The sequence below is a fragment of the Girardinichthys multiradiatus genome, chromosome 8 (assembly GCF_021462225.1).
Source record: "Girardinichthys multiradiatus isolate DD_20200921_A chromosome 8, DD_fGirMul_XY1, whole genome shotgun sequence".
Lineage (NCBI taxonomy): Eukaryota > Metazoa > Chordata > Actinopteri > Cyprinodontiformes > Goodeidae > Girardinichthys > Girardinichthys multiradiatus.
In genome coordinates this window covers 41,372,043-41,398,930 of record NC_061801.1, presented here as the reverse complement: position 1 = coordinate 41,398,930, position 26,888 = coordinate 41,372,043, and the positions used below count along the sequence as shown (strand labels likewise).

At 43.2% G+C, this 26,888-nt stretch overlaps 2 protein-coding genes across 6 annotated transcripts in view; one reads left to right on the top strand and one right to left on the bottom strand.

Annotated features, from left to right (window-relative positions):
- zer1 (zyg-11 related, cell cycle regulator) overlaps positions 1–9,177 on the bottom strand; it is an 18,560-nt gene extending 9,383 nt beyond the window's left edge. The window contains exons 1-4 of one of the 2 annotated variants that reach the window (XM_047372060.1): positions 9,049–9,177; positions 3,241–3,457; positions 3,007–3,157; positions 2,008–2,465 (exon numbers count right to left, since the gene is read on the bottom strand). In XM_047372060.1, the coding sequence (XP_047228016.1) occupies positions 2,008–2,465; positions 3,007–3,157; positions 3,241–3,407 (776 nt within the window). In that variant the 5' untranslated portion in view covers positions 3,408–3,457; positions 9,049–9,177. Of the gene's footprint in view, positions 1–2,007; positions 2,466–3,006; positions 3,158–3,240; positions 3,458–5,678; positions 5,815–9,048 lie in introns of those variants that run through there. The other variant, XM_047372059.1, reaches the window with a different exon arrangement.
- Positions 9,165–26,888, top strand: LOC124872276 (endophilin-B2-like). 4 transcript variants are annotated; one of them, XM_047372063.1, is made up of 12 exons: positions 9,165–9,372; positions 10,874–11,015; positions 13,247–13,258; positions 13,566–13,694; positions 13,855–13,988; positions 14,407–14,499; positions 15,016–15,078; positions 17,982–18,005; positions 18,114–18,203; positions 20,129–20,229; positions 22,807–22,981; positions 24,902–26,888. In XM_047372063.1, exons 1-12 carry the CDS (start codon positions 9,310–9,312, stop codon positions 25,007–25,009), a joined length of 1,134 nt encoding a protein of 377 aa, XP_047228019.1. In that variant the 5' UTR covers positions 9,165–9,309; the 3' UTR covers positions 25,010–26,888. The 4 variants fall into 4 exon arrangements, with proteins under 4 accessions (XP_047228019.1, XP_047228020.1, XP_047228017.1 ...); XM_047372062.1 differs by lacking the exon at positions 9,165–9,372 and adding an exon at positions 9,430–9,569; XM_047372064.1 differs by lacking the exon at positions 13,247–13,258.

Sequence of the window (26,888 nt, the reverse complement as noted above, 5' to 3'; positions counted from 1 at the left end):
ATGACTTGATTCTCACAGCATTCTTCAAACGTCAAAAGTGAAAATGAGGGTAAAGAATAGAGAACGTCTTCTAAAACGAGCATAAAAAGTTTCTCAGGTCTATTTAAACTAGTTAGGAGATATATATGAAAAAAGCATAGTTTCATTTTCTAATATTTTCCATGGCCTAGGGATCCTTTTTTCGTTATATCCCATTTGTCAGGAACCTTTTCCCACAACAATCGCAGCGTGTAAACCCAGGATCATAGATCTTCAGGTCCCAGAGATTTACAGCTGAATCTCATCTGGGTACAAATTGTCTTGATAAGTATGGTTCACTGAGGGGAAGCATCTAAATGAAAAACCAACAGGGCCAGGTACTCATCCCTGAGGTACCCCATAACTGATGATTTAGTTTGAGAGCTGAAAGCTGACCCTTCAGTTATGACACTGAACTCTAAACAATCCAGGAAGACATTGTGATGTTTATTGTATAAGCAGCGCTCTGATCTAAAACTATCTGATGATTCCCCTCCATCTGACCTCAACGGAAACACTGCAAGTTGTTGAATAGACCCATCTAAACTCTAGGTGACACACAGGACCTTTAAAAAAATGGCTGGAATGTGGTAAATTAAAAAAAAACTTTTTTTAGACTATTATCGCTCATCGTAAGTAATTACATTGTTTCTCCTGCTATCTTCCACAGCTGTGAGCCACTCAGCTTTCACTACACTCTATACATCTGCAGCATTTCACACAACAGTCCCACCACAAACACCCAGGATCGCTCTACATCCTGACTCTGTCCTGGTTGAGGAAAGTTGGAAAGTTAAGCGATAAGTCCTTAATTCTGACCCTTAATTCTAAGTACTGGAGGAATATTGTAATTCAATTTCACAGTCAGTGTTTGAATTCAAAACTGTCATTAATTCAATCTCCTCTATTAGAACTTAACTATAAACCTAAAGGCTCTTAACAAACCCTTCTTTACTCTACATGACCCTCACAACTTGTTAAAATTTGGCTGGAAAGAAGGAACTTTGACTTTAACTTTGTGTTTCTCAGCCCATGAATTTATGTTTAAAATGTTGCAGCTCATATTGACCTATCTTCCTGGAAGAAGCATCATACCCCAATGGGACATTCCTTGTTAAATAGAAAGTCAGTCAGTCATTTTCTACCACTTCTTCCATAGTGGGTCGTGGGGGAGCTGGTGCCTATCTCCAGCAGTCTATGGGCGAGAGGCGGGGTTCACCCTGGACAGGTCACCAGTCCATCGCAGGGCAACACACAAACAACCATGCACACACTCATTCATACACCTAATTAAGTAAGTAAGGCTAGATATTTCAAAAGCTTTTCCCGACTGCTTTCTGTGGAATGTGTTTAAGAAGCTAATTCTGCTTATTAAAGCCTCACAAACGCCTGTAAGAATAAAATAGAGAAGATTTCAAATGATTTTCCAAACATAAGACATAAAAAAACTAAGAAGAAATTAGAATATAGTTCAACCAATTACTTCTCGTGATTATATTTGGGAAATTTGGATAACTGTTTAAAAAAAACTAAGTGTTGAATCACTAAGAATCACACAGTGGGAATTTATGAAATTATCCTCAGAACACGGTTACGAGTCTGGTCTTTCTGACCCATCTTTCAGAACATATTTGCACTCAGACTGCAAACAGAGCGGTAAAAGTAATTATGATGAAGTTCAGAACTCTGTCAGAAGATGAAGCTGTGGGATCCATCAGATCTTCAGGTACTAAAACTAAAACTGGTACTGAGCGGCTACGTGTGAAGAAGCAACTGCATCCAAGAGAAACAAAAAGGGGCCCAAGTACTGTTCCCCGTGGGACACCTAAACTAATGGATTTGTTTAAGATGAAGTTGAAGAAGATAATTTAATCCAAAACCAGAAAAATTTATAAATTTCCTAAATCTGAACTCAAAATTAAAGGATTTTTCATATTTAGACCCTTCCACCTACTCATAATATCTCGAGCTTATACAGAAGCATCTTACCTGAGGTTAACCAGCTCCAACACTGTACTGACCAGTTCCTCTGACTGGTCCACATTGTAGAGAACAAGAGAGGCCAGTCTGTCCCTCCACTGAGTGAGAAAAGCTGTTCCGTGTAAATGTACATTCGACAGATCCAAAGAGGTGATGGACCTCAGGGGTTTGAGCAGGTTCTCAGCTTCCACGTCTTCATGTAGGCCGCCCAGGTTGAGCAGCCTGAGGCGGTTAAATCCCTGGAAGCTAAAGTCTGTCTCCAAGGTCTGCGGAGAAGCAGGGATCTCATCGTCCTCGTCTTCGTCCTCTGTGTCTTCGGTGCAGGCGAGCGGGGCTCCCTTCCTGTGGAAGATGTTGTTGCAGCCGAACAGACTGAGCGAAACCAACGTCTCACGGAAGCTGGTGAGTGTTTTCAGGCTGCGAGACGATAGATTGTTGCAGTAGGTGAGGTGGAGCTCAATCAGGTCCTGGCAGAAGAAAAACTTTTTACAAACATTTTACACAGAAGTACTAGAAATACACCAATAAATCAGCAAATTTTCCCAAACAGATGCTGAAAATTGGAAGTTTTTCCCTGTTTGTTTAATAAATTTGATCCACGTTTTCTAGTTCAGTAAAAATCTCATAAATGTTCATGTTGGATTCACAACTATTAACTCTATTAAAAAACATGAAACACATTTTAAAGAAAACCAGAATCGGTATTGGCCAGGAATAGCCGGATCGGTCCATCTCTAATAATGACATTCCCAGTTCATCCCTTACGTTAGGAGTCTTTTCAGCCTGAATACAGATCAGACCTAAAGTCTCGTAGTAAACAAAAAACTAATTTCTCTGCATTTTTCAGAAGAAATGGACTGAAACAGAGTGAAAATGAGCCAAAGTCCAATAAAAACGTCAGAAAGTCTGGTTGCTCCAGATCATCTCTGATGATTACAGGAATGTCTGAATCCCGGGGAAAGGAAAAGAAAGAAATGAGGAGCTGGGTCAGGAGTTTTGGATCTTCACCTGCTTCCGTATAGCTTCTAGATCTCTGTCCAGTACAAAGTTTTCTCTCAGCTGCACTCGGGTCAGTCTGGTGCTCCGAGGGTCCGAGAACAGCTGGAAGAAGATCTCCCGTGGTTCAAAGTTACTGTCTGTGTGGACCAACTCCATATATCTGTGAGGAAACAGAAAATAAAACCTGTGAGATGACAAACACAAAAAGAATCCTTCCCAGATACGGAATAAAGTTCTCCGTACGTGTTGACAAGTTTGTCGCAGATTTCACTCGGGAGGAAGATGTCCGAGCGCATGCAGAGCTTGTTCCTGAATCCTTGGTAGCACATGGTCTTCCGTAGATTCCTGAGGCAGAAGACTGTAGCCAGAGTCATGAGGCTGTCCGGGTTGTCTCCTGCTTTGGCTGCCATGTTCGCCCCTTCTTCCCTGGCTCAGATTGAAGACGGGCAGTGCAGCGGACCTAACGGGACACAAGTAGGATCATCACTGCATGAATGCTGGTCCAAAAGCCACGTTCACTGAACTAGCATCCGAAGGACAGAACTCGGAATGCTTTCTAAGGAGATAAAACGTTTGGGAAAGCCCAAAACAATAAAATAGTTCAGTCTGATAAAATGCCTGGCAATTTTTCTCGCCTTTCTCGGATAAAATAATTTTACAAGAAAAATTAAACACTGTCATTAAATTTTAAATCCTTCTCAACTATCAGCTCCTCTGGAATGAAGAACCTCTCAGTAGAATGATGGACTTCAAAAAGTGAGGAAATGGCCTTAATGCTTCTCTAAGGACTTTAAACACCAGGATAAAATGTAGGATTAACTAAGAACAAAACTCTGATAAAACAGAAAACAAAATCTGACAAAATTCTGGATAAAACCAACATAAAACCAGAAGAAAGCCCCATTAAACTAGAAAATCGGAATAAATTCAGGAGTGCCAAACAAACTGGATGAAATCGATAAAAAAATGGAACAAAAGTGGAAGAGAAATCAAGAGAAAGAAGAAAACCTTTTACAACCAGGGCAGAATTAGGAGAAATTTAGTTATGAAGTGGAAGGAAAAGTGAATAAACTTTAGAGTGCATCTTCATCCAGCATCACGTTAAAGAACATCAGAGAACAAACAGGATCATAAAGACGAAGCAACACAGCAGACAGGTCAGAGAGAAAGTTCTGGTTCTGTTTAAAGCACGGTTAGTTTCTAAAACAATGTCCCAAGCTGTGAACTTCTCCCAGAGCTCTGTCCAATCTGAACATGGAGAGAGGATGGACCAACTGCAGACCTACCAAGACATGGATGCCCACCTAAACTAACAGGCAGAACAAGGAGAACGTTAATCAGAGAAGCAACCAAGAGGCCCTTGGTAACCTGGCAGAGCTGCAGAGATCCACAGCTCAGGTGGAGGAATCTGTCCACAGGACAACCATTAGTGGTGGAGTCCACATATCTGATCTTTATGGATGACTGACCTTTATCAGAAGTTAGCCGAAAGCCATGCAGGAGACACAGCAACCAAAACTGGATCCAAGCAAAACTAACAACACATCACTGAAGCACGGTGGTGGCAGCATCACGCTATGGTGATCCAGGAATGAAACCTGTTAGAAGCTGCTGAAGACCTGAGACTGAGGTGGAGGTTCACCTCCCAGCAGGACAACCACCCTAAACATACAGCCAGAGATACAATGGATGGTTTAGATCAGAGCAGATTCAAGTGTTTGTATGGCCTAGTCAAAGTCCAGACCTAAATCCAACTGAGAATCTGTAGCAAAAATTGATGTTCACAGATGTTCTGACTGAGCTTGAACTGCTTAGCAAAGAAGGGTCAGTCTGAAGATGGTCAAAGCTGGTAGAAAAGAAGCCCAGAAGACCTGCAGCTGGACGTGAAGCCAGCAGTGATTGAGACCATATTTCATTTTCCTTCCTCCTCAGCATCCAGTGTTCTTCATGATGGTCTTCACATTAAATCCCAGTAAGAAGAGGTGAATTCTGCTGCCAGGTTCTCAGGAGGCGCTCACATTTAACTTGAGTATTAAAACAGCAGAACCATTAAAACACAACATCTGCTGATAGTTCATCAGCAATAAATAAAAACCGGATGTTTGTGGAAACTTTTCAGGTTATTTAATCTAATTATGACTTCTTAACCTTCATGTCTGTGTTTCATCTGAAGATCTTTTAAATGAAATCATTAACATTTAGAAAACTAGCTAAAATAAACTGTTAATAGTAAATAAAGCTAATTACGGCCCTGTGAATCGTTCCGAACAGTCTGCGGGGTTCGGTGACCCGGTTGGTTCTGTTCTGAACACTGAGATGAACTGAGGGCAGAAACAGTTAGCAGCAGCTTAGCAGCAGGGAGAATCACTTAGCTGCCGCTAGCTGCGGACAAGCTCAAATGGTTCCTGTCAAACAGCAGAACCGAACCGGATAAACAACGATAAATCATGTTATCACAAGTTAAAGCTCCTCTCTGGCCCATTCTGCCCTCGGTCCAGTTTAATTTTACATTTAGCTCGCTGTTAGCGCTGACTTTCCTGCTGTGCGACTAGCCAAACTTAGCAGGAAGCTAACAGAACCGGGACAGCTGAGCTGGATCAGACCGGCTCAGAGACCGGGTCAGCGGTGCGAGACCGCGGCACAGGTCGGGTCCGGGGTCTGACAGGTGAGCAGAAACCTACCTGAGCTTCGTGTCCTGATGACGGGTTAATTAAAGTGTTTTCAGTCCTCTCTCATCTGATTTTCGCTTTCGTCCCGATGTCAACAAACAGACTCCTCCTCCTCCTCTTCCTCTGCTCCCACTTCCTGTAGCTGTCATCCGACCAGGTAGCTCCCACTGGACCAGGTAGCTCCCACTGGACCAGGTAGTTCCCACTGGGCCAGGTAGCCTCCACTGGACCAGGTAGTTCCCACTGGGCCAGGTAGCCTCCACTGGACCAGGTAGCTCCCACTGGACCAGGTAGCTCCCACTGGGCCAGGTAGCTCCCACTGGGCCAAGTAGCCTCCACTGGACCAGGTAGCTCCCACTGGACCAGGTAGCTCCCACTGGGCCAGGTAGCCTCCACTGGACCAGGTAGTTCCCACTGGGCCAGGTAGCCTCCACTGGACCAGGTAGCTCCCACTGGACCAGGTAGCTCCCATTGGACCAGGTAGCTCCCACTGGGCCAGGTAGCCTCCACTGGACCAGGTAGCTCCCACCGGACCAGGTAGCTCCCACTGGACCAGGTAGCTTCCACTGGGCCAAGTAGCCTCCACTGGACCAGGTAGCTCCCACTGGACCAGGTAGCTCCCACTGGGCCAGGTAGCCTCCACTGGACCAGGTAGTTCCCACTGGGCCAGGTAGCCTCCACTGGACCAGGTAGCTCCCACTGGACCAGGTAGCTCCCACTGGGCCAGGTAGCCTCCACTGGACCAGGTAGCCCCCACTGGACCAGGTAGCCTCCACTGGACCAGGTAGTTCCCACTGGGCCAGGTAGCCTCCACTGGACCAGGTAGTTCCCACTGGGCCAGGTAGCCTCCACTGGACCAGGTAGCCCCCACTGGACCAGATAGCCTCCACTGGACCAGGTAGTTCCCACTGGGCCAGGTAGCCTCCACTGGACCAGGTAGCTCCCACTGGACCAGGTAGCTCCCACTGGGCCAGGTAGCCTCCACTGGACCAGGTAGCTCCCACTGGACCAGGTAGCTCCCACTGGGCCAGGTAGCCTCCACTGGACCAGGTAGCTCCCACTGGACCAGGTAGCCTCCACTGGACCAGGTAGTTCCCACTGGGCCAGGTAGCCTCCACTGGACCAGGTAGCTCCCACCGGACCAGGTAGCTCCCACTGGACCAGGTAGCTTCCACTGGACCAGGTAGCTCCCACTTCCTGTAGCTGTCATCCGACAGACTCGCTCACAAACACACTTATTTCTACACATACACTCATCCACCCACCCACACATACGCACCCACATAAACACACACACAGATAATCCAAAAGGTTGAAGGTCACAGAAGCACTGTTTATTATTACATAAGTGTGGCCGGCCTACTTTGATACTGGATCCAGTCGTGATTTAATAAAGTCATTATGGTTCCTTTATATAGCAGATCTCCCCTGGCAACCAGCTTCTCCATATGGTATGCCTAAAATGCAGGACATGTGGAAAAAAGTCTGAAATTCTTCCCATTCTTCACAAAACAGCTCAATCTCATTTGGGATTAAAATCTGGAGACATAGTTTTCAAGCCTTACCACAGATTATTGGTTAGGTTTATGGCTGGACTTTGATTAGGCCATTCTAACACATGAATCTACTTTGAGCTCAACCATTCATTGTATCTCTGGCTGTATGTTCAGGGTGGTTCTCCTGCTGGAAGGTGAACCTCCAGCTCAGGCTCAGGTCTTCTGCAGCCTCTAACAGGTTTTCTTCCAGGATTGTCCTGGATTTAGCTCCATCAACTCTGACCAGCTTCCCTGTCCCTGCTGAGGAGGAACAACCCCACAGCATGATGCTGCCACCACCGTGTTTTACTGTGGGTATGGTGTGTTCAGGGTGTTCTGTAATGTTAGTTTTCCACCAAACAGTGTTCTATATGTAGCCCTTTAAAGTTCAGTTCTGGTCTCCTCAAAGCTCTTTCTTCAACATGTCTGCTGCGTCTCCTGCCTAGCTTGTACCAAACTGCAAACAAGACATCTTCTGGTTGTCTGTGATCAGACAGCCTGAATCTTCCATAACGGACAGATTAGCAGAGAGCACAACTAATAATTGTTCTGTGGACAGATTTTCCCACCTGAGCTGTGGATCTCTGAAGATCCTCCAGGGATACAATAGGCCTCCTGGCTGCCTCTCTGTTTAATGCTCTCCTTGTCCAGTGTAGGTGAACGTCCATGTTCAGATGATGGATTAAACAGAACTCTTAAAGATGCTTAAAGAGTGGGATGTTGTTGTAGAACCTAACCCTGCTTTAAACTGAACCAGAACTTCATCCCTGACCTGTCTGCTGTGGTCCTTGGTCTTCATGATGCTGGTTGTTCTCTAATGTTCTCTAACAAACCTCCGAGGCCAGAAATAGAACAGCTGCAGTGAGACTCACAATAAATTAAACACTGATTGACTTTGTTTACTAATTGGGGGACTTCTGAAGACACTGGTTGCACTGGTTTTTATTTAGGGGTATTGGAGTAAAGGGGACTGAATATAAAAGCACTTCACACTTTTCCTTTTGCAGAAGGAGCTAGTGAGGAGATAAATAATACACAGTCACTGCCACACATAAACGGTTGAGGAATGGTTTGAGGATCACAATGACCAGTTTGAATTTTTGACTAGACCTCCCAGAGATCCCAGTCCATTGGAGTCTCTGTGGAATATGCAGAAGAAAGAAGTCAGATCTATAGAAGGTCCCACCTCACATCTTCCAGGCCTGAAAGGATCTGCTGCTGACCTCCTTGTGTCTGATACTACAGCACTCCTCGATGGGTGACCAACAAACCCTAAAGTTATTTTGGATTGGTTAAAGGGTTTTGTTCTGTTAGAACTGGATAAAAACCCTGAGAGGAAGTCCCATCTGGATGTTTCTCTGGTTCTACCTGGAGGTCCCAGGTTGCCACCTTCCTAACTCTGCATTGATTGGTTATTTTCTTTCTAAAAGCAGTAAATGATACTTTTATTTGAACCAACTTTTAAAAGAATAAGACCTAAACTCCGGGGTTTTATTTCAGTTGGTTATCTTTGGTTTTGATGTAGTTTATTTATCTGTGTTTTTACCTGTCTGTACACTTTCTTCAACATAGAAAGTAGTCCTGATCTGTTCTGTCCTCTCAACACCCATCGAGTCGGAGCAGATGGTCGCTCATACTGAGCGTGGTTCTGGTTCTGCTGGAGTTTTCTTCCTGTCATAAAGGAGTTGTTCCTCTCGCCTCTCATCACATGCTTGCTGATGACAGATTCCTTAGATACATTTTTACCAGCCGGCATGAATATAACTGCCAGGTGCTTTAACCAGGACCGAACCAGCGCGTATTGGACTAAATTTGAATTCATATATTTCTGGATATGAACTGCTCACCCTGTCCGGAGGGGTGCCTTGAGATGATGTGTTTTGGCACGTTTGTGTCTGTGGAGGTCATGCAGAGTCTCAGTCCGGGCTGCAGGGCGGCAGCAGTGCCTCCATCTCGCCGCTGATGTCTCTTTAAGCGCAGGGCGGACAGCAGATCTCCGAACCTCCTCCTCGGAGCGGATTACAGCTCCAGCTTTGCGTGTCCGTGTCCTGCTGCTACATCACCAGCTGATCCAGGGGAACAAAGGCAACCAGAACCCTCTCAGCGCCATGGACTTTAACGTGAAGAAGCTGGCTTCAGATGCGGGGGTGTTCTTCACCCGAGCCGTGCAGGTAAAACAGCGCGTCTGCGGCTGCAGTCTGCGGGTTAATGAGGCTTTAATCGCCGCTAGAAGAGGTCTGCAGGTCCGCAGGAATCGAGGCTGTGTATCTGGAGCTCAGTTTGCACCAACTGGTCGTGTTTCTGCTGCTTTCTGAGGATCTTCCCGTTTATTGTTGTTCAGATGAACAGCAGCTGTAAGCTGATAAAGGTCTGTCCTACCTCGATCCATTATTGATGGCTGTGATCAGCTCCATCACTCAGGTGACACCAGCTGGGTCCTGCTGCGGCCATCGACCAGATTCCGTTTAGAAAGCATCTAATCCAACCATCTGTTTAGTGAATTAAGTTGTATTGACCTTGTTAAAATACGTCTTCGGGATTATAATCTGGAAGGTTTCATTTAATATTCGGCGAGATTGTGAAACAATTGGAAGCAGGAGGTTTTTAATGTGGGCTCTTTGCCCAGGGCATCAGTGCGTTAGGGGAGGAGTCCTGTCGATGGCTCGTCCTGTTTTCTGACAGTTACTGGCCACTTTGTTAGGTACACCTTTTTTATTGCATGTAACCATGTAGACGTAGTGAAGAAAATGTTTGCGTGGTCCGGGTCTCGAGTTCAGCTGCGACATTCACATGGTCGGGTCAGAACTCAGGAAAGCATGGATCCATCCTGCCTTGCATAAAAGGTCCAGGCTGGTGGTGGTGGTGTCATGGTGTGGGGGATATTTTCTTGGCACAGTTTGGGCCCACCAGTTCCAGCTGAGCATCATCTAACTCCCACAGCCCGCCTGAGTTTAATTGCTCACCATGGGTCCACTGTCTCCAACAGGATGATGCTACAAGTCACAAAGCATAGATCATCTCAAACTGGTTACTGGACCATAATGAGTTAATTGACCTCCAGTGGTCTCCACAGTCATCAGGTCTCAGTCCAACAGAACAACTTCAGCACGTTGTGGAATGGGAGGTTCTCATCATGTTCATGCTCTGAATTAAAGGGACAGTTCACTGTTTTTTGAGGTGTCTGTTCTGCCTTTCATCAGTTCTGGATTAAAACATTTAAACTCATCAAACCTGAACTGGATTATTATACAGAAGTAGACTTATTTATTCTGTCTGTCAAAACACAGGAACTACCTATTGATTGGCCAGTTTGATTTTTTACTTTCCAGTCAGGTTTAAGTGTTTAGATTGTGCTGAAATGTGTTCTTCTGAGGTCCAATCAGAGTTAAACCCACATGTTCTGCTTTCTGCAGAAAACCGGATTACAGAATACAGTCTTAATCTGTCTGGCACCATGTTTTATTTTTATTTTTATAAAGCTTGATTTAAAAAATAATAAATATTTTGGCCCAGTTCTTGCACATAAAAGTCCAAAGATAAGCACTGAAAGAGGTTCAGAAAGCTGAAGATCTACTGACCTACAGAACTTTAGAAGATTACAGGAAAACAGCATCAGCCCAAAGTTTTAGCTCCTGGTTTCTTCTGAATTATCTTCGTGATGCTGTGTCTCAGTTCACAGAGGAGAAGCTGGGCCAGGCTGAGAAGACCGAGCTGGACCCTCACTTGGAGAACCTGTTATCCAAGGCGGACTCCACAAAGAACTGGACTGAGAAGATCTTAAGACAAACAGAGATTCTCCTGCAGCCCAACCCAAGTAAGTGATTCAAATCCTGCATGTCTTCAGTAATGATCTGCATGTCTGGTAAGTATGTCAGTTTAAACGGCAGGCTTCTGAGGAACGTTTGCACCACCAGAACCTGTCTAGATCTTTAGAAGGACTCTTGTTCTGTTGATGTGAGCAGTTAGAGGAGCTACTGGGGAACTGCTTAAGCTGGATCCACAAAGTCTGCTCAGGTTGTGGTCCATCTGCTGGACGGGTCAGCACAGAAACCTGGAGACCTGCAGGTGTGTGAGGGGACCCGACCCGGCCCAAACATTATCTGTTCATACAATAGTAACATCTTTAAATTATTCCAACATTTAAGGTCACTCAAAAACCCAACAAGCAACCTCAGAACCTTAGATGCGTGATCCAAACTCTCCCTATGACTCGATCAAAACACAGTCAACAACATCCTGACCATATTCTCTTCTTGGTTAAATGCAGCATATTTTAATGAATTCATTTTAATTTGATCTCTTTTAAATTAAAATGATCGTGTCATCTGATCTTCTTCCACTGAGGAAGCGAAGCCTGGGGACCTTGGGGCGGGCTCTTCAATCTATGGTGCTTTTTAATCACCAGGTGATTAAAAAGCTCCTCGGTGGTAAGGCCCCGGGGGTGGATGAGATTCGTCCAGAGTTCCTTAAGGCTCTAGAAGTTGTAGGGTTGTGTTGGCTAATGTGACTCTGCAGCATCGCTTGGAGATCGAGGGCAGATCCACTGGATTGGCAGACCGGGTTGGTGGTCCCCCGATTCAAAAAGGTGGATCGTAGAGTGAGTTCCAACTATAGGGGAGTTACACTCTTAAGCGTCCTTGGTAAGGTCTATTCGGGGGTTCTGAAGAGGAGGTTCTGTCGGATAGTTGAACCTCGGAGGAGAAGAAGAGCAGTGTGGTTAACGTCATGGCCGTGGAACACTGGATCAGCTCTACACCCTCAGCAGGGTGCATGGGAGTTCGCCCAATGTCTTCTATTAGCGCCACCTACTGGTCTGTTTGTTCCTTCAGACTGTTGTCCTCGCGAGACTTTCCCCGACTTTGATGCGCTCAGTTGGTTTCAGTCGGTCTGATTCATCCTGCAGTCACTGATCCAGCAGCAGGTCCAGTTGTGAAGGGTCTGATTATCGGTATCAGGCCGATAAGTAAAACCGAACCGATATTAACAACAGATGTTTGTTTCCATCTTGTGTTTCAGGAGGGGGAGGGGGCTGGACTGTGTTATCTGGTCATGTGACGGTGATGCAGTGAAGCATTGTGGGTGTTTAACCGAAGCAGAGAAGCGATGTCAGCGGTGTGGCAGTTAAAGCTAACGGTGTCCAAAGGGTCAGGAATAATATATATGATATCGGTTATCGGCCATAACAGCAATATTCTTATCCGATGTCGATCGGCCTTTATTTTCAGACCGGTGTGTCCCTCGGTGTGATCCTCAGTCTGTCAGAAACCAGAACCAGTCGGTCAGTGTGAACAACGGGTCGTGTTTATGTGTCTCCAGCTTTATTCTGCAGAACCTTTTTCCTTTGGTTGAAATTATTCCACGATGAACGGAGGAACGCTGGAAGCAGGGTCAAAACACTCACTTTCTCAAATATTATAACATCCTTAATATTGGCCCCACATTTACCTTTATGGAGCCTCGCTTTCGGAACCGTTTATTCGGGGTTCTGTGTACCAGTGGATTGGGTTCATACATGTAAACAAGCTGTAGTCCCATCATATCACCTAATCACAGCACAGCTGCATCAGAGATGATTCCTGCTCTGAAACAGGAACTTAAAAAGAACTTTTAAAAGTAGTTCCAGGAACTACATCAGCTGCAGTTCCTGGACGTGGACACCAGGAAGTAGAGGAGTGGCTTGAAGAGATTTTTCTTGTTTTAACCTTTTTTTGTTCCCAGTTATCAGAAAATGCACACAACATGTTATGTTGCTGCAAACCTTCCACAGGAACTAGAAGGTTCTTGTGGTCCAGAACAACTCATTTATAGATAAAGTCCAGGTTTAGTTGTTTTTTTATTGATAGTTTTACAGTCTTATAAAAGCTTTTAAAAATTCTCCTCACTCAGTTTTATTGTGAAATGCTATCAGGCTGGAGGAACTGTTGTCTCTGCTCAGGTTCCTGGGACGTTTGATGGACCTTTAGAGATTCTGATAGGTGTTGCTAAACTGGAACCAATTCTGGCTGTTATGTTAATATCTGACCTCTGTTTTCCCTCATGCTTCAGTTGATCACACAGGTAGGTTTCTCCTGCATTTCCCAGCATGCATCTGAATAATGAATAAGGTGGGGCAGCATCATCTGAGTGAAACTCAGAAAGAATCACTCTGAACCTGGGTTCTGCTCTGACCGACCTGTGTGGACCTCTTTGATCACTGCTAGGTTCTGGTGTTCAGTTGGAGCAGAACTTTTGTTTCGTAAACTGAAGGTTTATTTGATTCTTAAATGTTTTAATATTAAATCTGATTTAAAATCTGCTGAATTTCCAGTCTGAAGATGAGGAAAGTTGTATTAAAAATGTGATCCTTTAATCTCCCGGCATCCAGGCGCTCGGATCGAGGAGTTCATCTATGACAAGCTGGACAAAAAGCTTCCCTCCAGAACCACCAACGCCGAGCTGCTGGGCCAGTACATGCTGGATGCTGCTAAAGAATTTGGAGTGGAGACTCCATACGGTGAGCAGCTAAAATGGGTCCTGATGAGGTTCTGGAGAACTTGAGGTTTTTTTAGGTTTCTACAACCTGAGCACAGAGGTGGATGTATGATGAGGAATGATGAAGCCTTTCATCACCTCCTCCTGCATGTGTGTGAGCTTCTCCATCCTCCTGATTGCAGGCAGCACCCTGATCACTGTTGGAGAGTATCAGAAGAAACTCGGAGAAGCTGAACGGGAATTCCTCCACACCTCGGCCGTAACGTTCCTCTCTCCTCTACGCAACTTCCTGGAGGGAGACTGGAGAACCATCTCGGTGAGATGGATTCACTCAGTTAACAACATGTGGTCCTGATGCAGTCCTGGTTTCTATCTTCTGTTCTCTTTGAAGCAGTCTGGATAAGTAGTTCTCCAGGCTTTCTGAAGGACTTCCAATGCTTTTTACTAAGTTTTGGTCCAGTATTCTGACTTCTGAATCCTTCAGAACTAAAACCCAAAGAAACTTTATTATTTAGTTCCACGATCCAAAGAAAAAACGATATAAAAAACCATCAGAAAGCCTGAAGAACTGCCCCTCGAGACATCTTCAAAGATTGCAGCAAAGTCTGACTGGTTTGATGGAAGATGGAAAGAACTGAGGACTGGATCAGAACCAACAAACTGGACTGTTTGTTAGACTAACATGCTGTTAGTAAAGAACAGTGTAGGTTCACAGGTTCTGATTGTCCTTGCAGAAAGAGCGACGCCTTCTCGAGAACCGACGCTTGGATCTGGACATCTGCAAGGCCCGGCTGAAAAAGGCCAAGCAGGCCGAAGCCAAAGCAGCGGTGAGATGAGAAGACATTCAGGTTTTCTTTCACTTGCTTTTGGCTGCAGATTCTTTTCCTTCCTCCCTTATCTGACAAAAGAGACCGAAAATAGCAAAAAACAGAGAAAATATCAGACTGGGACCGAAATCATCAGTATTAGTTAAATTATTTACCCACATGGTGGCGCTATGACATTAATCTGCTGACCTTGATGTTTATGTTCTTTTGTATATATATATATATATATATATACCTTTATTCAGATATATTTTTTATTGATTTAGTAAAAGGATTTCTACATTTAACTTATTACCGATGCCTTTTTCTGAGGTGACAAAATGTTTTCATTCATACAAACATTACATCTTATACTGTCAATGTCCACTGGAGGGCGACATAAACCACCACATTTATCACCGGCTTTCTTCTGTATTCTTGTTCTGATTCTGTCCTTTTTGCTGTTTTCATTAGAAATTTCTGGAATGTTAAAGGAAGCGCTGCTGCCAACATTTGCCTCTTCTTGTCTCTCTTTAGGCTACACCAGACTTTCAGGAGACGAGGCCCAGGAATTACGTTCTGTCAGCCAGCGCATCCGCGGTAAGAGTTAAAGGAATAAACTGCACACAAGCAGAGTTACACAGAGAAGTTAACAGAAAATTACACAGATCTTTGATTGGACCAGAATCTGGATAATTTGAAGTCCACTCATGAAACTGGTTGTTGTGGTCTTGAAGCTTTTCTGGAAGCATTTCTCCAGACAACGTAATCCTGCAGGAAGAGGCCTCTGCCATCAGTGTAGACTGGAATAAAAAAGCAAACAGGTTAAACTGGGAGGAACTGCCACACTGTAAAATACTCACCAGTTTCCGTTTTCCAGCTCAGTCCAGCTCCCAGTATGACTAATGGATCTAATGGTGCCATTTCCAAGTCCTCCTCCTCTGCGCCCACTAAATATTTTACTACAGATGTTTCCTACCTCAGACACACCCAATTCAAAGTGTTAAATGACATCCACCGACGTTCCTGCTGATCTGGATTATCTGATCAGGATCAGTGTGAACAACTCTGGAAAACCAGGAAAAAATCCCATTTCTCGTTGTCAGAAAATCTGTGAGATTAAAGTGATGAAAGGGATCGTTATGGGGTATTATTCTGGTAACTAGAACAGAACCTGCTAAAATGCTCTAATGGTGAGAGTTCTGTGTGAAGTCAATGTTTTATTTAGTGTAAATTTGCTGGCATTTGTGCTGATTTTCAGTCTGTTTCTCTGTGACTGATCCGGTTTAGAGCAGCTGGGAAAGCTGGGATGTGGAGACCGAAACCGATGTGTCAGTGCAGATGAAGGTTGGACAAATAAATGGACTAGAACTAGAACTAGAACTGTGTCCCGTAGGGCTATTTGTGGTGATAGAGCAGCAGGTCCGAGTCTGTGTTGGTGTGCTTGGTGTCAGACTGCCAGCCTGGAAATGGGTGAAAAAGAAAACATCTGAAAGGCCTGGAGATCCAAAGATCACCACCTAACGAGGTTCAGGCTCAGTCAGGCTGAGAAAGCTGGATCAGAACATTTTTACAGCATCAGTTATGGACATCAGGCTACCCAAGTTGTTCTGTGTTCTGCAGAAAAATCTGATATATCTTTGACCTTGTTATAATTCATACTCTGTAGCTGCAGTAGAATACTGGCTCTTTAACACAGGGGGGCGCTGCAACCCACGTCCCTCAGTTTTTGACAACATGTGCAGAATATAGTCCAAAGGTCAAACTCAACACCTTCACCAACAGCAGCATCAGAGCTGAAAGGCTGTAAAAACAAGGATGGAGGAATTGGATCTGCTGAGGGTCGTCAGAGGAACGTCAGATGAGTCCAGGCTCAGCGTGAAAAATCCTGCAGCTCATACAGCAATCATCTTGGAAACATCCTGGAGAGATTCAAATCCAGGCCGTCCAGCCCTGAGACACGGCCATGTTGTTGTTGAATTAGCAGATCTTATTGTAAAATATTCTGATCCTCTTTCCAAGCTGAACTTGATCTCATAAAGAAATGAAATGAGGTTGAAATTCACTCATTTATCCTGGATTTCATCTTCATTTTGGGATTTTAATAATTCATTCTGCTTCCCGGGGGGGAAAACATACAACTTGAATGTTTAGAAAGAAAAAACAAGAAGTGAGCTCACAAATTAGATTTTCTCTGGACCAGATGTATTCATACACCCCCACAGAACTGAGATGAAGAGGAAAAATCTGGAAAATTTGGAGGCAGTTTTCCATCCCAGGTGAGGCTGGGGAGCATCTTCTCCCAAAGAAAAACCCTGAGCACCGGCGCCCCCCAGGGGTGTGTTCTCTCCCCACTCCTCTTCTCCCTCTACACAAATGACCTCAGCGGACCCCTCTGTGAAACTCCTGAAGTTTCCAGATGACACCACTGTTACTGGACTGGTCCAGGACAGTGATGAGTCAGCATACAGACATGAGGTGGATCAGCGGGTACACTGGGGCAGTCAGAACCACCTGGAACTTAACCTGCTCAAGACTGTGGAGATGATGGTGGACTTCACATCAAGATGTTTACAGGATAGTTCAAGTTTCTGTTGCTGGCAACGGTGGGTCCATCAACAAACTGGATCTTAAATATTAAGAACAGGATCTCAGGTGACGTTTTAACTTTGGATATAGTCCTTCTTAATTCTTACCTCATCCACCAGTTTCTCTGGCAGCAAATCAGTCCCACAGCATGATGCTGCCAACACTGTGCTTGATAGTTGGTACAGTGTTCTTGTGTTGAAAACTTCACATTGACTCCTCCAAACATTCTTCTCGTCATTGTGACCAAACAGCTCAATCTTTGTCTCTTCTGATTTCCTTAGACATACTAAGGTGTTAACGTACCACCCCCCACCTTAACTCTGCAAGGACAAGCATGTATAGAGATGGATGGATGGATGGTTGGTTGGTTGGTTGCTTCAGGTGTGTCACCACTTAGCCAAAGTCTGGAAGAAGACTCAATCTGTTCTGTTCTCCAGCAGTAATTGGGTGAGAGGTTGAGGCAGGTTACCTGACCATCGTAGGACAACTCGGAGACACCAGACAAACAACCTAAGGGCATTTTAGAGTAACCAGTTAACCTAGCAGCTGTGTTTGGACTGTGAGAGGAAGCCGGAGAACCTGGAGAGATCCCACACAAGCACGGAGAACATGCAAACTGCATGCAGAAAGACCCCAGACTGGGATTTCAACCGAGGACCTCCTTGCTGCAGGGCAACATGGCTACCAACTTTCCCACTGTTATGAGTATTGATTCATCTTAAGAATGCTGTCAAACAAATCTTTTGATTTGCTGCTATGAGAAACTACCAGCTTCACTCTATTATGATCACCAACCAGAACTTAATGGACCTTGGCCTTCAACACCTTCAACACCATTTGTGGGAAATATTTTCCACAGTTCGTTTATCCATAAACTTTCATTGTTTCTGCCTCTCTTCCCCTGTTTATTTCAGCTGCTGAGTGAGGAAGTGGACAAAGTGAGTACCACCGCTCCAGATGTGTGTGTGTGTGTGTGTGTGTGTGTGTGTGTGTGTGTGTGTGTGTTTTTTAACATCCTTCCTTCCTCTTCTGTTCTTCTCTCCCAGGCGGAGCATGACCTCCGAGTCACCCAGACGGAGTTTGATCGTCAGGCTGAGGTCACCCGGCTGCTGCTGGAAGGAATTAGCAGCACACATGTGAGTCAGAGGTGGCGGTCCATCGGACCTCTGTAGAGGTGCAGTGGACCTGTTTAATGACTAGGTGTTACGTCTGAGGCGGTTCTGATGGTCTCAGAATTAAACGTACAGTTAAAACCCAGAGACTGGAGTCACAGTCTGACCTCTGTAGGTTGAAGATTTTCTGTTTAACATCATAATGAAAACTGATCTGGAAAACCCGACCCGGAGCTGCTGACCAGATGCACTGATTAACGGATCTTCATCAGCGTGAGCAGCTCTGGAGCAGTTTGCTGCTTAAGGACGTTCTGCAACCTGCTCCACCATGAGCTGCGCTCTCATACAACTGCTATATGTTGGTTTAGTTTCTGGTAAATAAGGACCTCTTGGAAGAGAAGATTCTTTACTGATCATCTGAGAAGGAGCTTTTTTTGTCCCCTTAAAGATTTTGTTTGTTTTTGTCACAGAAAGCTTAGCTGAGTAAAATAAAAATCTGCATGTCAAAAAATTATTTCATTTATTTGGGGAACAAATCAATGAGAAAAAGTAATCACCCCCTAAACCTAATAACTGGTTGTTCCACCCTTGGCAGCAACAGCTGAAGGAATGTTGAACCCACTCTGCTTTGCTGAATTGATTTATTTGGAGACACAAGGAAGGGTTTTCCAGCATAAACGGCCTGTTTAAGGTTATTACGCAGCATTGCAGTTAGGTTAGAGTCCAGACTTTAACTAGGCCACTCAAAAACTTCATTCTCGTTTATTTTGGACCCATTCACATGTGAACTTTTTGGTATGCTTTGGATCATTGTCCTGCTGCAGAACCGAAGTGGGCTTAGGGTCACAAACTGAATTCTCCTTCAGTTCTCCCAGAGCATCATACCACCACCACCATGTTTGATTGCAGGTATCATGTTCTGTTTCTGAAGCTGTTAGTTTTTCTCCAGATGTAACGGGATCCAGACCTTCCAAAAAGGTCCAACTTTGTCCCATCAGTCCACAGAATATTTTCCCTAAAGTCTTGGAGATCATCAAGATGTTTTCTTTGTGTACTTTTGGGTCATCGGTGGTTCTGGCCTTGGAACTCTCCCATGGAGCCCATTTTAGCCCAGTCTCTCTCTCTGATTGTTGAATCATGACCTCTGACCTTAATTGAGGCAGTGAAGCAAGCAGAGTTTTAGATGTTGTTCTGGGTTCTTCTCTGAACTCCTGGATGAGTAGTTGATCAGCTCTTGGAGTAATTCTGGTACCCTGGATAGGTTCTCCACTGTTCCCTGGTACTGACTGTGGTTCTCTGGAGTCCAAAGCCTTAGAAATGGATCTGGAACCCTCTCCAAATGGATTGATGTTAACTTTGTTTCTCATCTGTTGTTGAATTTCTTCAGATCTGGGTGGATGTGTTGCTTTTTATGATCTATGAACCTACTTCATGTTGTCAGACAGGTTCTATTTAAATGATTTCTTGATTCTGCAGGTGAGATAGTTAACAGATCTGGGCGTGCCTGATAAAGTTGAATAAAAATGGTAGTTTATTAATCACAGTTAAATAAAGATTTGATGGGGGGGTAATTACTTTTTCCCCACAGGTCCAAGTGGGGAAAAACTTTGTTTCTATTAATAAATGAAATCATTATTTGAAAAGTACTTTTTGTTTTAACTTGGGTTATCTGTGATAACATTTAAGTGATGAACTGAAATATAAAAATGTGACGAAAACCTAAGGCAGAAGTTATCGGTAAGGGGGTAAATACTTTTTCACAGCACTGTTTCCTACTGAAGGTGTATTTCAGTTGTTTTTTCCTATAAGTTATTTAGCAACAAACTTCAGAGGTTCCAGATTTTCAGAGAAATGAAGTCCTTCCTGCTGACCTTCAGCTGTTGGTACTTTATTGAACCAAACTCTCACAGCTGGATGGATTCACCTCATCTTCTGCCTTCTCCCCTCAGCTCAACCACCTGAGATGTTTGCAGGAGTTTGCAGAGGCTCAGGCAACTTACTACGCTCAGTGTCATCACTACATGCAGGACCTGCAGAGAGAGCTGAACAGGTGAGGACTTCCTGCTGCAGAGGTGACCCTTCACCCCACCAGTTTGCTCAGTTTAGTTTTTGGAGGGACTAAACGGACCACAGACCAGCCAACCTGCGGTACCTGATGCAGTTTTTTGAAACATTGCCCCAAGATAAACAGTAAACAGTATTCATAAATCTGATGATCTGTATCCTAATTGGCCAAGATTTATTCAACATCACTAAAAGGATTATTGAACTGGGAAACAACCAGGAAACGGGGAACTGATGGAATCCAGGATTATATTTATTTAAACTCTAATATCGGTCAATTCTGCACAGATTTAATTAAATTAAAAGAAACATTCAGGAAAGCAAATATTTCATTAATTCTACCGTTTAACTGTTCCTGCAGCTAAGAGGGATAGTTTGAAAAAATAAGAATTTTCTTGAAGCTGAATAAAGTCTAACTTTGTCTCAGACTGTATGTCCCTCTCTGAGAGCTGGTCTTATCTCCTAGCTGAAGCTGTTTTTACGTTCAGGTTTTAACTTAATGTAATTATTCTAGTAGATAAACAGAAAACCTCACATTCAGAGTTTATTAATCAATATTTAAACTCGACTAATGACGGAATTTGTTTCAAATGTCTTTATCTTTGTAAACTAGCTTAGTAAGATCTTGTGACATGTTGACAGGCGTTCAGACACATTTATATTTCTGACCCTTCAGACGTCTACTACTCAGTAAATATTTATACTGGATTTTAATGGCAGTTTTATGGGTTTAGACCCTTTAGAGGTCACTACCCTAACTAAACTTCCAATTCAATTCAATTTATTTATATAGCGCCAATTCACAACACACATCGTCTCAAGGCTCTTCACAACAGTCAGGTTCATACATTCCAATTAATACTAATCATTGAACAGTTCAGTCAGATTCAGTTATTTATTCAAATTGGATAAAAAGTTTTTCTGTCTAAGGAAACCCAGCAGATTGCATCCAGTCAGTGACTTGCAGCATTCACTCCTCCTGGATGAGCATGTAGAGACAGTGGACAGTCACTGGTGTTGACTTTGCAGCAATCCCTCATACTGAGCATGCATGTAGCGACAGTGGAGAGGAAAAACTCCCTTTTAACAGGAAGAAACCTCCAGCAGAACCAGAACCAGGCTCAGTGTGAGCGGCCATCTGCCACGACCGACTGGAGGTTTGAGAGAACAGAGCAGAGACACAAAGAGAACAAAGAAGCACTGATCCAGGAGTACTTTCTATGGGAAGGAAAAGTAAATGTTAATGAATGTAGCTCCTTTAGTCGTTTCATCTAGAAAGAAAGAACAGATAAACTCTGAGCCAGTTTTCAAGGTTAGAGTCTGAAAGAGAGAACATAGAGTTAGTTACAGTAGAAGCTCAGTCAGTAGCCATGTCTAAACACATTTTGTATTTTGGAAAAAAGAAAACAAAAATACTAAAATAATTTCCATCAAATAAATTTTAAGGAGCATTTGTTATCAGGTCTTCAGATGATTCGGTGATCACCAGCAGCATCATTAATTTAAAAGTCTTAATGACAAAAAATAATAGAAATAATGAATATATTCTGGTAAATATGGGCTATATTCCTACAATGCATCCAAAATGAATGGAAAATTAAAAAACAAATGTCTAATGATCTCTGAAGGGTTGAGACTGGGGGTGCCATGGGTGTGAGGTAATAGGAGGATGTACCTTAAAGGATGTGAGTCCAACACAGTGTCCACCACCACTGCTGAAGTTTGGGTTTTCATTCTCTGTCAGCCAGAATCATCAACATGACAATAAAGGCTTGAAATGTTTCCCTACATGTGTGATGGATCTATATAATACATGAGTTTCACTTTCTGAAAGGAGGGACAGAAAATATCAGACTTTAGTACAATATTCAGAGTTTTTGAGATGTACTCGTTGCTCTCTATGGTTTATCTCCTAGTTCTGTCTGGTTGAGCAGAACTTCTGTTGGTGTTAAATGAAGGAAAGACTCAGTTGTTTTCTTAAACTGCTCACTTAACGTAGCAGTTTGCTCCATTAAACTGCTTCATCTTCAAGCAGTTTAATGGGACAAAACTGAAAGATTAACGTCCTGGAAGTCTTGCATCATTACAGATCAGAACCATTTCATTCTCACGCTGGAGCTCAGTTAAGGTTTACTCCATCTGACAGGTTTCAACAAAAAGATCTGACTTTACTTAGAAAAAACAGAAATATTCTTCGGGTCGATTCAGCGAAACACCAAATAGAAACGTTATGAGATCCATCCAATGAGGACGGATGAAGGACTTCATTACTAGGAGCTAGGAAAATGCTCTTAAACACGTGGCCCCAGATTTAGTCAGAACGTTAGGAACCACTGGTCTATAGATTTCTCAGCAGACCCAGGCTTTTTAGACCTGCAGAAAAGATTCTCTTCAGCACTCAGTTGTTTGTGCCGGCTTTGCTGCTGGATCCAATAGAAGAGAGTTCTGAAAGTGTCTGGACTGTTTCCTGCTGTATCAGATTACATAGGACACGGGTCTGATAAATCAACAAGGAATTTCTGGGACTAATCCACCCTTTTTTTATCTTCCAATCTTCATGCAGATGTGCTAACTCAGCCGGTGCCCCCCATTCGTCTGCCGCTGGATGCCCCGATCCGGTCTTGTCTGCTTTCCCGTCTGGGAGGTTGTCTCCTGGAGCTTCTGGTTCCAGGAAGGCGAAGGTTCTGTATGACTACGACGCTCATGATGCAAGCGAACTGTCTCTCCTGGCTGACGAGGTGAGGTGTGACTTTCTGACTCACGGCTAAATAACATCCTTGGCAAAAACGAATCTGCTCCTTTGTTTTTATGAAACATTTTTATGAACTACCAAAATCTGTCCTGAAAACAAATCAACCTCATTATGTGTGGAAAACATGAGAAGAATGAGAGTTTCCTGAAGTGAGAGAAATAAAACAGAAGAATGTTTTCTGTAAAAATCTGGGCAGGTTTTCATTTTCATCTTCGATCTCAGTTTGGTTTTCTCCATCTTCTCCTCCATTTTGTTTTGGTCAATCGAACCTCTTTTTACAAGAAGGAGATCACAGTAAAATGCTGACAGCTGACTGTCCACATTAATATAAAATGGATGCAGTATGAAAACAACCAGCATGGAGAGTAAACATAATAATAAGCAAATAAAAATAATGTTTTATTCAAACATTTTGATGCTGTGTGACAATTAATAAAAATTTGCTAAGTTTTATTCTAAATTCTATCATCTGTTAATTTTTCTCCATTGATCACTAGGAGCGCTTTTATCATTTTCCAGTTATGTTGTATAAAATCCCAGTAAAATAAACTGAAGTTTGGGACAAATTGTTGGACAGTTGCAGCGTTTGAACGACGCCGTTCTGGGTGCGTATTTATGGGATGCTGCCCTGACATTCCTCTAATACACACTAACCGCATGTTGGACAGCTGACTGTATGTCGACCCGCACATCCGTTAAACTGCAGAATCCCAGCTCAGCAATTAGAGCCAAGTCTGTTCTCAAGCGGAAACTAGATGGGACTGGATCAGTTGGGTCCGTACCAGAATTTACTGACAATGAAATATAATGCAGCTCCACGGGAATTAAACTCCAGCTGTTGCTAAATGTTTGACAAAAATCACATTGTTTCGAAGAGCAGCAGTGAAACATGTTCAGCTTCTAATGCAAGTTAGATTTATTGGTAAAATTCACATTTTAGTCAGGTTTTTTGTAATTATTAAATTACATTAAAATGGTTTAAATAATTGAATAAAACTAATATTATAACAATTGCATCCAAATTCAAAACCAAGTCCTGCTTTCAGTAAAAACTGCACTTTCAAAATGACAGAATTTTCCATAAGAGCCCACTTTTGGAATGCAGGTGAGGTCTCAGGAATATCTAAAGCAACCAATCCAGGGCTTCATTATCTGCAACAAGTGTGCCGGAGATGGAACGTCTCAAACGTCTGGACTGTTGATGGAAACGTTTCCTTGCATCTTAGAAACATGGCTGAGTCAAGATAAGAAATGATTATGTTGCACAAACGACAGTAAAGGCCCTGAATGTTCCTACAGATACATCTGAAGCAGAGCTTAAGTTTAAAGTATCAGTGACTCCGCCACCTGGTGGTAGAAAGAGGAAGCTATCAACAAGTGGCAGCAGATTCCTAAAGAGGCTTCCTCAGGAACGCTGCTAGAAGCTTCTGACTGGCTGTGCATCTCGTTTGCAGCAGGTTGTAGCAACAGAAAAGTGCTCTACTAGGTGTTAAATCAGCTTATCATGAAAGGTTTGAATGAAACAACAGCAGCAGTCATTATAAGAGAAATTACTTGTAACACCAGTTGTTTTGAGCTTTTAATTTGTTCCTGTTTGGTTTGTTTGTTGCAAACAGCTTCTAGTTTGATCATGATGCCAATAAACCTGATTTTTAACCAAATATGAAAAATTTCTGTTGTTACTATGTATGTTACAAGTCGTCAGCACCAAAAAGATAGGAAACAGCTCTGGAAACAATGAAGCGCTTTAAAAATGAAACCATTTAGCTTTTTCTTGTGGCTCCATTGAAGTCCATTTGGAAGCTTCCCATCAGGATAAAAGCTGTTTCTTGTTGAGATGTCTTGTTCTCATGTTTACATTAATACGCTGACTAGAACCAGTCTTCCTCTGTTGTTCTGTCTCCAGGTCATCACTGTGTACACTGTACCAGGAATGGACCCTGACTGGCTGGTTGGAGAGCGGGGGAACCAGAAAGGCAAAGTACCTGTGACCTACCTTGAACTGCTGAGCTAATGGACCATGCAACACACCTACTGATAGAACCCTGCTTGTTCAGTCTCATTCATGTACACTCAGCTTTAGTTCGGACCTTCTGTCAGCATATTCTCCAGTCTGTACCCACTGCAGGTTTCTGGGGTTTTTAATGAACAGCCTTTCTCTGAGAAAATAACGCAGTAGTTACCTCTGTCTCATGAACGTGTGCTAATAGACAAAGATGTCTGGGAACCTGCTCAATATTCTGATCTGAGTGATTAAAATGCTTACGCCTAGCCAATATGTGCTGGGCCCCATATGGATTTTCCTTAGGTCTAATGGGCACTAAGTGGACCTGGGATCAAAATGGGCTTCTTGTATGGGTCAGCAATACCAGATGGTATTAGCTGGGTCTTTCATGAGATTTTAAAACAATTGCTAAACCCATATGGGTCACACTGTTTACCCATACGTGTTCTGTATCAAACCTATTGACGCAATTAATACAGGGCAATATGCAACCAGTGTTCAGAACATTATGTGGCCCATTTTTCAGTACATTTCCTACCCCTGTGGGCTCCATATGTAAATGTTGGCTAGTGGCATTATTAGTGCTGTGTTTTAATTTTTTCTCGGAAGTTTGAGCTCGTATCTGGAAATGACGTTACACTGGAGTAGGCTGTGCTCTAGTTGCAAGTCAGAAAACCATTAGGGTTTTGCCAATATTTTTGGCACTAACTACTAATAGCAATGCAGGACAGTAAGAATATATTTCTCTTCATTTTGTGCATCCTAACACAAAAGGACCATAATCACAGATAGATGTTGTCCAACTCTCTGTGTGTCACTGGTTTAAAGACAAACCATCAGAATTGCTGACAAACATTTCGTTTTGGCAACTTTGTTTAACCTACATATGGGCAGAGGCCATATTGGATACTGGAACCGAGGCTGCTCGTGGACCTCTGAATTTCCCAGTCAGAGTTCCAACTTCAGGGACATTCTTGTAGTTTTTCCACTTGGGAACTGAACAATGCTGACTTCTAATTACAAAGAGAACGCACCGTGAGAAGCTTCATTGTTCTCTGGAGTCGACATTTCTGGTTTCAGAGTAAAAAAAATCAACTTAAACACCCCCAGAAGTTGGACGTTGGACTTGGAAAGTCAGTTTTTTTTATTCCGGAAATTCAATAAGGCGGCCTTATGTCTAAGGCGAGTATCAATAAATCATTAATTTGACTTTCTGGTGGGCTGATTCAGATTAAATCAATGACACACATAATCCAGCCTAAAATCTGTTTGTATTCCTTTCGTTTGCATGAATACCTGCTGAGAAATACATCCTTCTTGGTTTGTGTTTAATTAGCATTGTTACTGGGAACAAACACTAGCTAGTCCCACTGGTTTTCTGCATTGTAATGGAATGGGTCTAGTTTGGTGCAAGTTTAAATAAATAAAACACAGCTTGTGATTGTTTTGAAAGACAAAAACTTGCAAAATCAAAAGTTAAGCTAGCGAGCTTGCTAATGCTAAAGATGCTAGCATTCTTATTTACTGTCGTATTTCTGTTTTTTACCATTTTTTTCAATGAATTACCTAATTATTGCAGAATATTTTTATTAGTTTTTGTTTGTTTGCACTGAGAACACATTAGCTACCAGCAGCTTTAGCAGTAGCAGCTAGCTTGACTTGCAGGTTGAACACAAGTGAATTAGAAACCACCTGTACTTTCCAGAAATGAATTAGTGAGCACAAACTCTCACTGTTCATCGAGGAGGTAAGAAATTCTTCGCATCATGGCGGCTCAGCAAGAAGATCCAGTTTACTATAAGCCAACTTCTGGTACCACTTTATAAAACAGTCTTAGTGCTGCTACATCTGAGACAAACCTAATGAGGATAAAAATATTTCCATTTCA